This window comes from Carassius gibelio, chromosome B17 (genome assembly GCF_023724105.1).
Source record: "Carassius gibelio isolate Cgi1373 ecotype wild population from Czech Republic chromosome B17, carGib1.2-hapl.c, whole genome shotgun sequence".
NCBI lineage: Eukaryota > Metazoa > Chordata > Actinopteri > Cypriniformes > Cyprinidae > Carassius > Carassius gibelio.
In genome coordinates, this window is record NC_068412.1 from 9,418,851 (window position 1) to 9,434,795 (window position 15,945).

At 35.4% G+C, this 15,945-nt stretch overlaps 2 protein-coding genes across 2 annotated transcripts; both read left to right on the forward strand.

Annotated features, from left to right (window-relative positions):
* Positions 1–6,599, forward strand: kcnk3b (potassium channel, subfamily K, member 3b). The gene is made up of 2 exons (XM_052581342.1): positions 1–468; positions 3,700–6,599. The coding sequence occupies exons 1-2, from the start codon at positions 186–188 to the stop codon at positions 4,566–4,568; spliced, it is 1,152 nt and encodes a 383-aa protein (XP_052437302.1). The 5' UTR covers positions 1–185; the 3' UTR covers positions 4,569–6,599.
* A 2,362-nt stretch (positions 6,600–8,961) lies between these two features.
* On the forward strand, positions 8,962–14,862 carry marc1 (mitochondrial amidoxime reducing component 1). Its single transcript, XM_052581343.1, has 7 exons — positions 8,962–9,305; positions 9,964–10,134; positions 10,917–11,082; positions 11,433–11,573; positions 11,654–11,715; positions 13,197–13,268; positions 14,577–14,862. Exons 1-7 carry the CDS (start codon positions 9,055–9,057, stop codon positions 14,689–14,691), a joined length of 978 nt encoding a protein of 325 aa, XP_052437303.1. The 5' UTR covers positions 8,962–9,054; the 3' UTR covers positions 14,692–14,862.
* The last annotated feature ends 1,083 nt before the right edge of the window (positions 14,863–15,945 follow it).

The window sequence follows — 15,945 nt, forward strand, 5'->3', positions numbered from 1 at the left end:
AACAGCTCCACTAAACACGACTTCTTATAATAGCGGTCACTTGTGGCAGATTTTCAGGAGACCCTCAGCCGGATTCTTGCTGTTTAGGGGTACAAGGGAGCTATGACAAGCCATGAATCAGAAAAGTTCACATGCCGGTCCGGAGCTTTGAAACCTGAGGGATATTTTGAGGCGACTATGAGAAGATGAAGAGACAAAACGTGCGGACACTCGCCTTAATTATCTGCACTTTGTCCTATTTGCTCATTGGAGCGGGAGTCTTCGACGCTCTCGAGTCAAAGCAAGAGAAAAGCCAGAAGGGCAAACTCGACTATCGAAAATTTCTACTTATGCTTAAATATAATCTCACCAGGCTTGACTTTGATCAGATTGAAAAGGTCGTGTTGCTTCTGAAGCCTCACAAAGCTGGAGTACAGTGGAAGTTCGCCGGGTCTTTTTATTTCGCCATCACTGTGATAACGACCATAGGTAATTTTTTTATTTTTCATTCTGACGAACTTAATGTAGGAAGACAGTTATTAGCCTGTTTTTTTCTTTTCTTTTATTCCCCCTTGCATATAAGCGAATACAATTAACTTTAGGTTTAGAAAACCTTTTGTTTCGTTTAATTTTATGCACATTTTTGTTTTACAATTTTCTCTCTTAAGGTGTGAATAAGACAAAACGTATACTTTTATGATGTGTTACATAAATTACTTAGATGTATTTGATTTTTTTATGTAGAGTATAGCATAATTTTAGTGTCTTATGTTTTGTTTTCGTGTGGGCGACATTGTTATCATCTGCCGAGGGACAGTTTGGATTAATTTAAATGCATCGTTTGGTTTTCCATTGCGCCACCTGTGTTATTATCAGCATGGAAAACAAAAGGTGAAATTAATTAGTATATTTATAATAATAGGAACTCTAAAATATAGACACAGTCACCTAAATCCCCATAAACACTGTAGGTAAGTTCTGGAGGTTTTTTCTTATTTTATTTTTTTATTTCATTCTCTTTTTTTTTTACGTAGAATTAACAGTTAACTATGTGCTTTGTGTATAAAATAAAAATGTAATTCAGTCAGATTCGAATTCAATCTTGGTGGAAGTGCTTAATCCTGTGTTACTGTTCATGGTGATCACTGCTTCCGGTGAATTCATTCAAATATGGTCTTGCATGGGTTATTTTTAGAAGAGCACCCTACAAAATGCTAATGTATGTTTTCTCTCTGGGCTTTCACGAGCTGAAGACAATGATATTACATTGCTTGTGTGAATGACAACTAACTGTATTTCCCTCAAAGACAAAAAAGAGCTTTTAAGAGTAAAAATAAATAAAGAAATAAAAACCTTGGGGCAAGTGATTATATACAACTAAACATAATTTGATTTAAAACAGGTACAAAAGCTGTCACTAGGCCTGTTCCCTTTTAAAAGGTACTAATATTATGTACAATTTATGGTATACAGATATGCACCATTTGGGTATTAATATGTATTATTATTATTTTTATTTATAATTAAAAAAACAATTGACTTGAATGAACCAGTTAATTTTGATGCTACCATTTTTAGATCTTTACCATTTTCATTTTGGAATTATGATTATTATTCATTTACATGTTTGTGACGTGTACATAAAAAAATTTATTGTCACACACAAGATAATGGTACTTCATTGTATTGGTTGATAATTATCATTGCCTTTGTCTGGATAAAAGTAAGAACAGTGATTCTGTAATGTTTTAGCTACATAACAGTAGATTATTCTTAAATAATTTGAACTTCATTGTCCTAATTTGCTCGTTGAAAACTTGATCCATGAGTTTGGTATCCCAATACTGACAGTTATGTGCATAGCTTTCACAAAACTCCAGGCTAATGCCTTATAAGTCTGCCCTCATTGGAGAGTTTACAGCATCATCATAACAAAATTGGTATGGCTAAGTGTAATGAATGACTGTAATAATATTTACAGGGTTTTAAAGAACATCTACTATAAATAAGCGTGTGTGTGTTATTGAAAGGCTTGTTTACATTACATTTTATTCAGACTTATTAAGAGGTTGTTTAAAATGACATCCACCCCCAAAGATCACACATAATTCTATACTCAGCTGAATCATTCCAGTAAATCTCACACAGAGTGACACTGAAGACCTACTAACATTTTATGGGAGCTTACTCTGGTATAGTCTTCTTGACTATCCAGTGTTCTACAAATCTGAAAGATCTTCAAATTAATTTATGACTCGATACTATTAAGATGATAAGATTATAGGTAAAACTTGATGTGTTTAGCATGAACATAAATTAGCATATAAAATGGTAAAATAGGAGCTTTCCTGTCTAGCTGGCGACGCATTACTCAAATTATTAAAAATATACATTTCTATTGGTTTAAACGGGTGTCCAATCCCATTTCCAATCCCAATCTACCTTCTTGCAGAAATCCATATCAACCCTGCTTCAACAAACGTGTCTGTAATTATCAAGGCTGTATCCGAAAGCTGAAAAATGCTGCCTTTGAAGGATGCATTCAAAGGCACATCCAAATCCAATGTCAGCTTCACTTCCTGCCTCCTGAGCTGCCTTCATTCGGTCAATTTTTGAAGGCAGCATAGATGTATCCTTCAAGGTCTTTGATATCCCACAATCCTGTGCATTCCATTCCATGAAGATTGAGCTAAAAAATTAAAGATGGTGTCTTTAAGTTGCATTTGGTGGTCAGTTTGTGTAAATGTGTTTCCGATCAGTGTTTTGGACTTTTGGTGTTATTTCTAGTGAGAAATTAAATATTTTCATGATTATCACCAAAGCTCATGTTATTTTGTTGTGTAATATATCATTAAACCATTACGCTGCCTCAGAAGAATTTTGTGAGGTGATTTCATGCGCAAATGCTGCCTATAAAGCAATTGCCTTTATTTCTATGAATAAAGATGGTGTCTGAAAGTAGCAGTTGGTGATCAGTTTGTGTGTGGATATATGTTTTTGACCAACTTTTCCACTTTTGATGTTGTTTCTAGCAAGAAATTAGTATTGTAGTAATGAAATATTTGCTTATTTATCCCCAAAGCTCTTTCTATCTTATTGTAGATCACTATTATGCTGCCTCCAAAATCAGTTTCGGGAGGTACATTTGTGCACAAATATTGCTTGCAAAATCATTGCTGGAAAGGACAGCGAGGCAACAAATCAGCTGCTTAAGCTTTCGCCCCTTATACCCTTAAATAGGGCACTCTTTGAGGGGACAGCCATATTTAGTGGTCTCTGAAACCTTAGTGGACATTATCAAGTTTACTCATTCAATCCCACAATGCACAGCAATAACGAGTGTACAACTGATGTATGCTAAGCGGCGAGAGAATACCCGTAATACACTGTAAGAATTGCGCACCAAATTAATTGCTGCATCTCACCTGCAGCTGAATCATCCATCCAAGCATCCATTTATTTTACAAAGTGTTTGTCACAAGTGTTGCTAAAAAGCTTACTTAGCTGATTCAGGTGCATTTGATTAGGTTTGGAGCTGAACTTTAAAATAATGTGGATCTCCAGATACAGGGGCACTCTTGGTTTAAACCATTCCAACTGATGCAGGGTCTAAAGGGGTTAAGGTCTGCAGACATCAAAGCATAAAACATCAAATCAAGTAATCTATGAAAACATAGTTTTTTTTGGAAACACTTATCTTGTCCTGCTCTTCTTCCCAAGGTTATGGCCATGCTGCCCCCAGTACGGATGCTGGGAAAGCGTTCTGCATGGGGTATGCGCTTCTGGGCATCCCCCTCACGCTGGTAATGTTCCAGAGCCTGGGCGAACGCATCAACACCTTCGTCCGCTTCCTGTTGCACAAAGCCAAGAAATGCATGGGCCTGCGGCGGCCGGAAGTCTCCATGGCCAACATGGTGATCATCGGCTTCTTTTCCTGCATCAGCACCTTGTGCATAGGAGCAGCTGCCTTCTCCCACTACGAAGGCTGGACCTTTTTCCATGCCTTCTACTACTGTTTCATAACCCTCACCACCATCGGTTTTGGAGACTACGTAGCTCTACAGAAGGACAACGCTCTCCAGAACGACCCTCATTACGTGGCCTTTAGTTTTGTCTATATCCTGATGGGCCTCACAGTAATTGGTGCTTTCCTCAATCTAGTGGTGCTACGGTTCATGACGATGAACACTGAGGACGAGAGAAGAGATGCAGAGCAGAGGGCGCTGCTCTCCAACGATAAACCAAAAGGTCTGGTTTCACGGCGTCCGGACCCTCTGAGCCCATCCGCCGTTGGGCGAGATAAAAGGCGGGGGCTGAAGAGCGTCTACGCTGAGGTGCTCCACTTCCAGACGGTGTGCTCCTGCCTGTGGTACAAAAGCCGTGAGAAAATGGTGATCCTCCCACAGGACATGTCCTTCACTGATGCGCTAATGGAGCAAGGAGACGTATCGCCCCACCACTTCTTCGAACCCGGCTCCACAGGCTGTGTGTGTAACCCTCAACGCTGCTCAGCCATTAGCACTGTGTCTGCTGACCTGGGAAACATCTCACCGTTTAGGCTTTTCTCCAAGAGACGCAGCTCTGTTTGAATCACCTCACTTTCTTATACAGTCACTGTAGATCTTTAATGAGTCATGTGTGTTATTTTCATAGCATTCACATAAAGATGCTTGAATGGACCACCCAAGATTAGGTGGACTGATGAAAGAGCTCCACCAGGAGTCTTTTTACATAAACACATCTATACTCATTCAACACTTTGATAACTATTTTGAGAATTCATATGGTCTTCTATGTCAAAACACTCATTTACACCTGGATATAGTGCAATAGACAGTAGTTCTTTACAAAGTCTAACCAAAACAGTCTGATCTGCAATGCTGTTTTATCTTGTTCAGATGGTATAAGAAGTGTGAATTTTTTAACTTTCATTAATTCAAGTCATTTTTGGCTTTGCATTTCAGGGTTTTGTGCTATTCAGAATTAGACTGAGAACAGCTTTTAAATTTCAGTTCAATTCTTGAATTTGAGTTGAATTGGAAATGATATAACAAACTTGAATGCATAATTGCAATTTTAATTTGTACAAGGAAGTAGGCTTAAAATGTAGTGAAATTCAAAGAAATTCACTTAATTTTACACAAGAAAGTAGAGCTAAAGCATTACAAACATTCATACAAAGATTCATACAAATACAAACAGACAGACTCACAATAAATGGATAGTTCGATAAAAATCTCATTCTGTGGAACAAATATGAGATGGAAGGGAAAAAAATATATTGCAGTGCATTTCTGTTCATTCACAAAATTTTGCATGCAGTCTCTAAACTGATGATGGAAATATTTTTTTAAAAATAATTTTTAAATAATAAATAATTTTTCCTCACATCTCATCTCTTTGGCGGATAAATGATATGCATTGAAATTCTTTAAATTACAATTCAATACATTCCTCTTCCTATCAATTCAACTTGGGTGTGGCCAATTCAACTCAAATTTAACTCCTTAAAAAGAAGCCAGCTCTGCAATTCTGCAATTTGCACAACCCTGTTGGATCAATGGTTTTTGCATTGTTGCAATGTTGAGAAACCACATCTGACACTCTTTATTAAGAATACGATGATCTGATATTATTACCAGACTGCCACTCCATTAATGTAATGAGTCCTTTATAATACACCGTGCTAGACTTCAGTGTAACCAGCAAAATGAAACACCCATCAGGTATTTGTTGATCCAGATGGCATACCGACATGACTCCTGCTTTCTGCCCAGCTCTGTACAGTGTGTTAAGGGAATAATCTGACCTTTTGAAAGCTCCTGAAGTAAATTAACCTGATGGAGGTCACACGGAGTGATAAAACAATATTCAGATTGGCAGCAGATGACTAGGACACAGTTGTCTATGTAACGGGGATATCGAGTCAACATCTCGGCACGGCAAGTTTATTAGACTCTTGAACCAGAGGTATTTAATTACTCTTGATGTTTAGCACATAAAATTCCTTTGAAGATAAAGTATAAATATGACCTTGATCTGAGCTGGAGCTCTAGGAAAAACAGCAGTTATCGCATACGGACCCTCCAAGTGCTCTCAGCACTGATCTGGACATCGTGTCCTGTGTATCCTCCATGATTCTGAGAGGCCTTGCTGCTCAGGCTATGTTTGGCCCACACAGGAGTGTGTGTCATCTTCACATCCTGCCAAGGAGAAAGCACTCTGTGCCCAAGACTTTGCCTTTAGCTATTAAACCTGCATGACACAGTGACAGAAGGAACACCATTACAACAAATGCCTGTATTGCCTCCCCACGGCGGCAGCATCTGTTGCTTTTGCTTCTAGATTTGATTTTTTTTTCTTGTTTGGCATCTACATCCATGTGAAAGGTAAAAAATATCTTTGACCAGCAGGTCAGTGGGGGCAGGACAGAATGTACATTTCTATTTCTATTTTTGTCCTTACTAAAGGAAACAGGGCAAAATAAGTAGAATGATGAGTACAATGCTAATAAAAATAATATAAAAAGAATAAAATATTTATTTTTGTCCATGTCTAATGCCGATCTAACTCTTCATGGGGATGTATTTTCACAATGGTAATACTGTAAAATGTTTAATAAGGAATATATTCCAAGTTCGATTGTAGAATCTGTAACATGCTGTCAGTTACCAGGCAAAATAATTTTGATTCTCCAAACCGTTTCTGTAAACAAACAAAATTAACCCTTTCAGAAACACTTTACACAATTACTATAACTTTCTGCATGTGTTGTATGTTACTCTGCCAGATGAAATGACAAGTCAAAACTATTGTCTGTGTTAGTAAAGCACTAGACTGCTGGTGACATATTTTTGAAGGCCACCCTGGCTTTTGGATTACAAAAACTTTTCATACAACAAACGTTTATGATTCTTACATGTTTTGTTTATCATGATAAATTTCACACAAAATACAAAAGTCAGAAGTAAAAAGCTAAATGTAGGGTATTAATCAACTAAAGCAAGCTAGGGACGTAAACTATTAACCGCGAGCCGGTTGAAAATCAATTTATATATATGACAATTCAAATTGGTTGAGATGCTAAACAAATTGCGATTCATTTAGGGGTAGGAGTTTATATCTGAAGGGAACTTACTCTCTTTGGAAAATTTTATGTGGTATTTTTCTTTTCATCTTGCCTCTGTATAATGCATGTTACAGTTCATAAGTGCAGCGCTGGTTCGTTTACAGCAGCAGAAACCAAGGATATGCTTTAAGCGCCACCTGCTGGCAGAGAGTGAATCTGCGTCTCATTCAGCTCATCTGCTCTTTCATCCAGATATTTTTATGTATAGTTTCTCAACACTTTGTTTGATTTGGGGCTTTTTTTTACATTTCTACTTAGTTTTGTTATTTAAATTTACATTCCATTTAAATTTATTTCATTTAGCACATGCTTTTATCCAAAGTGACTTACACATGAGGACAATAGAATCACTCAAAACCAACAAAAGAGCAATAATATGCAAGTGCTATATTAGTATTTTATTATAGTTACGTTTAAACTTCACAAAGAAATGTACAGCATTTTGTAGAAGCAATAATATATGGACCCATTTAATTCATAATTTGTCATAAACATAATTTTGTTTAAAAAAAAATTGTGAATTGAATCAAATCGTGAAATCATGAGTGTAGTGAATCGTTACATCCCTACCAAGGTCACATGACTTTGACACCCTCAGTAAACAACTCTTACAAACTGATTTTTAAAAACATTTTCTTTGAAAGTTTGAGTTAGAATAAAAGTGGTGGACTAGTAGTTAGATGAATTTACCTGTTCGATTTGACACTTAGTCATTTGTTAGCAACCCCCTTTTCCAAGACAAATAAAAAAATAATAAAAAAAAAAACTAAAAAAAAACATGCTAACTATAATTAAACCATGCAAATTAACCATGATTTTGCTACACTAACTATAGTTTAACCAAAAAACCAAAACAAAAAACAAAAAAAAAAAACATGCGAACTATAATTAAACCATGCAAATTAACCATGACTTTGCTACACTAACTATAGTTTAACCACGGTATTTGTAGAAAAACTTTATGTAAAAAGATATGTAGCCTTGGTTCCCTGAATAGGGAACAAGATGCAACAGCGTAGACAATCGTTATACCATCACGCCAATTCATTGGCCAATAGTGCTTTAGCACCACCCCGTGCATACAATGTATGCTATATCAGCATGCTTCGCATTGTTTCATCTGATTTTACATGATGAAGGAAGCGCTATCGAAGGTACAGAATGGCCTGTATCACAGCATCTCCTTCCCTATTCAGGGAACCAAGGTTACATGTGTAACCAAGATGTTCCCTTTCATGGGTTCACTTCGGAATGCTAAACTGTACCATAACACCTTCACATACCTGAAGATAGCTGGAAGACCAGGAAAGCATCTGCTCAAGCAGATAAGACACGGAGCCAGCAGCCAACTGAACACAAAATACATTTTGAAGAGTGTGGGTAAATAAACAGTTGCTGGTCCCTATTTGCTTTTACAATATGAAAATAATAATAATAATAAAATAAAATAAAATAAATACATGAAATAATATGGAAGTTGATGGTTAGCAGAAAGTGTTTGGTAAAAAAAAAAAGAATTAGAAAACTCATAAAGGTTTGGCACAATTTGAGGGCGAGTAAATGATGACAGGATGTTCATTTTTGAGTGTAAATGTCTCTTCTCTTTAATTGTTTATTTTTTCAATTAGGTGAAAAGTCTGAATGACAGGCGTTTTTTTTTTTTCCGGAGAGGGTGAAAAAAGTGATGTCAGCTGCCAGTGCCAAGAAAAGTTGTTTCAGAGGGTCATCAAGTTATTATTTCTTTGATGAAACCCAACATGTGCTTTGGAAAAGAACGTTTTCTGATGTTTACTTAAAAAAGAGCGAGTACTGTTCCTTTAAAACTACCCGGTAGCAACGCGCCTTTTCATTGGCTGCAATAAAAACACTCCATCAGATAACCCGAGTGCTGTAAACGTTTCAGACCTTTACAATCTCAGGCAGGTATTATTTTAAGAAAATTTAGTATGGACTTCAAAGAGGTGTTTGCAAAAATCTTGGGCCAGAATCGTGAAGTAGCATTATGCGCTGCAGGCACAGCAGTTGCTCTGCTTGGACTCGGTCTCGTATATAAATATACTTGTCCAGAGAAGAAGTTAACTCAAGTAGGAGTCGTTTCCCAGCTGCTGGTGCATCCCATGAAGTCCGGGAAAGCAGTGTCGGTGGAGACGGCAGAGTGTCTGCGAATGGGGCTCAAATATGGCGAACTGCGGGATCGGTGAGTTTCTGAACGCAAATATATCAGTATACGCTCATAAATAAACTGTGCGAATTAAAAGAGGTATACTCTTTAAAACATTATTATTATTTTCGGTAACGTTATGTGACGAACCACAAGTTGTGCATTACGTCTCGTGCAAGCGAACTGTCTTGTGGAGCCCCTAACGCAGGTAACTTAACGTTAGCCAATATGTCTTAGGTCGTTTTTACACATTTTTGATATGTCTTATAAAATATTAATGTCAAACAACACTATGACAATGGCAGTATCTATATTCTGATGAAATACCGTCTGATAAAGTTGATAACTCAAAACGCGCGAGCGATCTGTTGCTGCTAGTTTGTATAAGTTATTAGCGCGCTGAAAACTTTTGTGGCTACTTTGAAAACGTAAAATATATAATTAGTTGTATTTAGCAGAATGCGTACTATTGTCTGGCTTTGTTTCTGACATTCTTTGAAAGGGTTCAAGCCTTATTTAGAGGGTTCAGACGCCCCTTAAACCCCCACATGTAACGTTACGCATGTTAACATGTAAGATGTTGCGCGTAACATTAGGCCTAGACTTTTGTAACGTTACAGTCCAGATTAGCATTGGCAGTTTTTGTATTATCAGCAGTAGAGTTAATTCTTCAGGGAGTGTGTGTTTGTGACAGGCACTGGCTGGTGATCACGGAGGACGGACACATGGTGTCGGGCAGACAGCAGCCTCGTCTGGTGCTGGTGTCTCTGACCTGTGAAGGGGGCCAGCTGTGTCTCACGGGACCCCAGATGGAGGAGCTGAGGGTTCCTCTTCACCAGCCCAATAATGCAGTTGTGGACTGCAGGTACTTAGGTTTTACATTAAGTGCCACTGTAAGTATTTATATTTACATAATAATGTATGAATATTTATTATTAATATTTATTATATATTTCTATATTGTTATTGTGTATTTTTTATTTGAGCAGTTTTCTGTGCTTTTGTCATAGTGTAACTGGCTTCAGCATGATTACAGTGGATATATGAAGCAGTGTTATTTTGCTATTTTATTATATATATATATATATATATATATATATAATATATATATATATATATATATATATATATATATATATATATATATATATATATATATAAATAATAGCAAAATATTGAAAGTTTTTCGTTTTACATAATTGCATTTTTTGTACTATGTCATGTTTTTTTAGTTAGCATATTTATTTAGATTTTTTTATTTTAACTTTGTATTAAACTTATTTTAAATTCATTATCAAAGCAACATTTCATTTTTACGTTTTTACATTTAATTCAATTCTAAAAATATTTTTAGTTCAGTATTTAATTTTTAAACAGTACTCAGTCAGCTCTCTTACACACACACACACACACACACACACACACACACACACACACACACACACACACACACACACATATATTAGTTTTAATATGTATATTAGTTTTATAATCTAACAAACTCATAACATTTTTTGACTTTGCTAACTTCCACTAGTATTGTATTTTGCCATGTAACACAGTAGCATGTGTGGCCATAATTTCCTTTTTTGATTGAAATCGGAGTGGCATGCTGACAATTGAAAATAAATGTGCTTGTGTGCCTAGAGTCTTTAGTGTAGACGTTCAGGGCAGGGACTGTGGGGACGATGTGTCTAACTGGCTTACACGATACCTGGAATCAGACAGCACCGTTCGTCTGGTGCAGTTTGAACCTCATCTGAAGGCCCAAAGGCCTTCTGAGAAAGAGCCCCTCTTTCCTAAGGATGAAAAGGTTTGATGGAGAGCACTGTACACGTCTCATACTACAAATAAAGATTAAAAAGTAAAGACATTTAACCACAAAATTATCTATTCACAGCTCTTTCTAACTCATTTTAAAATGTTTCTTAGATTCTTGAAAGCTAAACAATTTTTTTCCAGTCTCCTTGCTTTTTTAGCATTGTCAAATGTCCCAAAAATCAGTAACCAAATAAAAAACAAAAACAAAACTATTTTGTGAATCACAATTTTAGTAAATAGCCATCACGACTTTAAAGAAGAGATCTTATGTCTCCTGTGACTTTCTTTGTGTTACTTCTTATCTGTCACTGCTATTATCTAATATATTTCACAATTTTTCAGGTGGCCTATCCTGATGCTGCTCCCATCATGCTAATGTCAGAGGCCTCAGTTAGGGACCTGAATACCCGATTGGATAAGGATGTTACTGTCCTTCGGTTTCGTCCCAGTATTGTTGTCAGTGACTGTGAGGCCTTCACCGAGGTAAAACAAAATATAATACAGTATTATGCAACGTAAGGGGTGTTATGATATAAAATAAAACTATGTTGTTTCTTAACTAGGACACATGGGATCATATTCAGATTGGCCAAGTGGAGTTGAAGAGAGTCGTTGGCTGTGGAAGGTTAGGTAGAATATACGCTGTTCTCTAGGCATCTGAACCGGTTCAAGGAACAAAAACGAAAATTGGAAACAAATAAACTTTTATAGTGCCAAACAGAATCAAAAATTTGAAATGGCCATTAACCGGTTAATAATGTTATTTGATCATTCCATTCAATATTTGAAATTTGCTGTCAACCAATCAGGAATTCAAGTAGTACGGTCTGCAAATGTGACTGTGACAGATCTAACAAGTGAAATGCCTCTGCTCAGCTGTGAACTCATCCGGCGTTAGTTTTTCTGAAGATAGTGTAAGATGGATTCAACAGATCACACACACCTGCATCACTTCTGTGAACGGAGAAAACAGAAGAAAATGATAGGCTCACATAAAAAAGAACATATAGGCATATACACTAGATATATTTCACTTGATCATTGACAGATTAACAAAACGAAAGAAAACAATGTGCTAGTTTCAGTTCATTGACGTGATCCAAAGTTCTCAGAAACTAGATGGCAGAAAACCGATTTCTTTATTTTACAAAAGCTTTACAGTTTTAGTAATTTTAGTTTATTTTGCAAAATATTTGAATGATGTTGTTGCTTGTATGGCCATATCGCAGCGGCGCCTTACACAGACACAACATATTTTTGCAACATTGCAACCTGTTAATTATCAAAATAAAATACAGGAATGTAAATAAAATGGTTAATCTTCTCCGTTGTGCAATCTGTTGCGTTCAGCAAGACCTCACTGTGCTGATATGGATGATCTGAAGGATGATGTTTCGTGTTGATGCGAGTGAAGTACAAAGCCTAGCCTATAATAAATAATATTATAGCCTCCAGATACATTGCAAATATGTAAACATTTCGATTTGTGCTGAATGAGAGAGGTAGACATCAGTTTCACCTTAAATTAATTCGTTTTTTTTTTTTTTTTGCTCTACGTTTTTATATGACTTTAGAGGATTTGTTGTGGAGAGAAACTAATAACTTTTTTTGGAATGTTTGTAAACATTTTGCGTTACTGGCATTTTAGCCTAAATTATTCAAAATGCGATCTTTCATACAGGTAGTGTTTTTTTTTAACAATGCACAAAATCTTTATTATTAAAAAATACTTTAATGTCTTTAAAGTGTTAATAGATTTTTTTATTTTGTTAAGTAGTCTACATTTGGCCAAAATCTAGAAAAGATGATGCTGTCTTGGCAGTGACAAACGCAGAGGGATAAAATACCAGATTATTTGTATTTTTTTTTAAAGAAAATAGTAAAGAAAACGCTGTACTTTATTATTATTATTATTATTATTATTATTATTATTATTATTATTATTATTATTATTATTATTATTATTATCCTATTGTAGGCAAAAAAAAAAAAAAGTTTTTACAATTGATCCTGCTCGGCGTAAACTTTTGTTTTGTTTTAAAGCCCTGTTGATCTCTAACACTATTTATTCATGTAAAATAATTAATTCTGTGCATTAATATTCAGATGCCTGTTTACCACGGTTGACCCGGAGACTGGAATCATCACCCGGAAAGAACCACTGGACACTCTCAAAACGTAAGCTCACACAGACAGAAACATTGCATTTCATTTCACTAATTAAGATTTATCCTGAGCACATGCACACAGGTTCATGGCTTTTCAGTTAAACATTTTCTAGTACTACTTGCCAAAGAACTTTGCTTGTTTTTCTTTTGTTAATAAGTTACGTGTTATCAGGCATGTTAAACTTAAAGCTGTTTATTATTACAGAATCTGGAAAAGAATCACATTATTACAGTTTTTCTCAGTTGCTTTGGTGCATTTCTCGATTCATCCTAAATATTTGCAAAAAAATATGTGCATTTCTCAAAACAATTCGTACAAACAGCACCACATGATGGATGAGCTGCAAAAGCCTGTAACTTACTCAAAATCTTTAGTTCATCTATCAAAAGCAAGTATTTCTGTCGATAAACATATCAGTGCCATCAGAATGAAAAGTCCTTGTGTCATTGTACACAAACAAGATATTCAAAATGCTTAGTCAATTTGTCGATATAACAGTGCACAGTCTGGATGAGTTACTGTATTGAACAGTATGCCATATTCTTATGTATGCCATATATCCACTTCATAAGTACATATTTACAAATTACTGTATGTGGGATATTGATTTAAATTTACTAGTGGTCCAACCCAAAAAAAAAAAAACACAAAAACCTTTACAATGTCATTGTGATATAGAAAAGAGAAAAAAAAAAAAAAAATGAAGTCCATTTTCACAATTCGTTACTCTTGTGTTGTCCTCTGTCTATACAGTATAAGCTTTCCAACTGAAGATTCATGAAATTAACCTTTGACCTATTTCAGAGAAATGGTTTATCACTTGTTGCTCTACAATCTCTTCATTAGTCAAGATTCACTTGCACAATTCATGACAAATGTACAAAAAGTCTAATAATAATTTGTAACAAAAATACAAAGTGTATTTGGCAGTTTAAGACAACTGGATTAACCATTTTTTTAATAACTTACATGATGAACTAAAGACTACATGTTTTGAACGGTAAGACTGTTGCACAGATAACTATACATTTTGAGCAACATGACATTAGCAACTGATAATGTAGGAAACCGCAGATAAATGTGCGTTATCTATTGCATGAATGTACAAAAGCAATTGCAACTTGTTCAAAATGATGAGGAACTGGTTTTGTGATGTGCGCAAGTGACAAGATGATGTTTGCATAAATAGGAAAATCATGGTTTAGTTTAAATAAAAAATAAAAAATATTATTACTTACAGTAGTGCAAAAACTCTAATCACGTAAGAAGCACTTCCTCTGTGCATAGGTTAATTTCATATTTTTTTTTACTTTATAGCTATCGACTGACTGACCCTATGCAGAAAACCGCACCAATATTGGGACAGTACTACACGGTGAAGAAAACAGGTGTGCTTCATGTGGGTGAACCTGTTTGTAAGATCACCTATTGAAATGACCAGACAGGACGGAAACCAGAACCTTATTTCAAAATCTAGCGACTAATTTGCAAGTGGACATGCCACCTGCCACTGCTTATATACACAGTTTATAAAGTTAGTCTGAATCTGTGTTCTTTTCATACATTTTCATTGAATAAGAAAAATAAAATGATATAAAAATGGTTTGAGTTCTATATTTGCTGTATGAGTTATGATTGGAATAGATGAAATGTCTTACAGATTCCCAAACCATTAGGTTTTAGTACTGTTGAAAGATAGTTTACCCAAAGTGTTAATATTCATCATTTCTTGTGGAATACAAAACACCACAAGGGTGAGTAAATAATGACAATTCTAAGTTCTGAGTGAACTTATTCTTTAATGTGAAATCAGAAGATATGAATTCTGTGATCTCTATTCTATATTTTAGACACCTCAGAATCTACCAATGGATTGGGAAGAGAATTCTGTTTTATTGTAGTAATGGTCTGGTTTGTAACCGCTCAAATCAGTACCTTAATTTAAACATGAGTCTGTGACTCATATAAGGAATCTGTCAGTCATCAAAACATTGTTTTTTTTCCCAGTATTGATTTGTGACCCTGAGTCTTTAGTTGCTGGGTTATATTTGTAGCAATAGTACAAAAATACATTGTATGGGTCAAAATTATTGATTTTTCTTTTATACCAAAAATCATGAGAATATTAAGTAAAGATCATGTTCCATGAAGATATTTAGTAAGTTTCTTACTGTATATATAAAAATGTAATTTTTATTAGTAATATGCATTCTTAAAAATGTAATTTGGACAAATTTAAAGGCAATTTTTCTCTGTATTTAGATTTTTTTGCACCCTCAGATTCCAGATTTATAGTTGTATCTCGGCCAAATATGGTTCTGTCCTAACAAACCATACATCAATGGAAAGTGCATATATTCAGAGGATGGACAAATCTTAATATCTGAAAATTTACCCTTTCGACTGGTTTTGTGGTCCAGGTCACATTTCTCTAAACATATTAAAAGGATTCCAACTATCAGACACTGAACTATTGAACAGAATTACTAATACTGTGATTCTGAAATAAACCAGTCATACTGAAAAAAAGCTTTTGGAAACCTAACTGGTACAGTGTTCATTTGGAAAACATCCAATAGATGGTGCCATTTCAGTGATTTCAAGAGTTGAATTTGTTGTGAACATCCAGTAAAACATAAACTAACCCTCTGCTTTTCTGTATTTACAGTGTTTATGTGCTACATAT

Excerpts from the sequence above, each read along its gene's own strand:
- kcnk3b (XM_052581342.1), top strand. The coding sequence starts at position 186 with ATGAAGAGACAAAACGTGCGGACACTCGCCTTAATTATCTGCACTTTG. Across the intron at positions 469-3,699 it reads CACTGTGATAACGACCATAG|GTTATGGCCATGCTGCCCCC; the intron begins GTAATTTTTTTA and ends CTTCTTCCCAAG.
- marc1 (XM_052581343.1), top strand. The coding sequence starts at position 9,055 with ATGGACTTCAAAGAGGTGTTTGCAAAAATCTTGGGCCAGAATCGTGAA. Across the intron at positions 11,716-13,196 it reads AGAGTCGTTGGCTGTGGAAG|ATGCCTGTTTACCACGGTTG; the intron begins GTTAGGTAGAAT and ends ATTAATATTCAG. Across the intron at positions 13,269-14,576 it reads CCACTGGACACTCTCAAAAC|CTATCGACTGACTGACCCTA; the intron begins GTAAGCTCACAC and ends TTTACTTTATAG.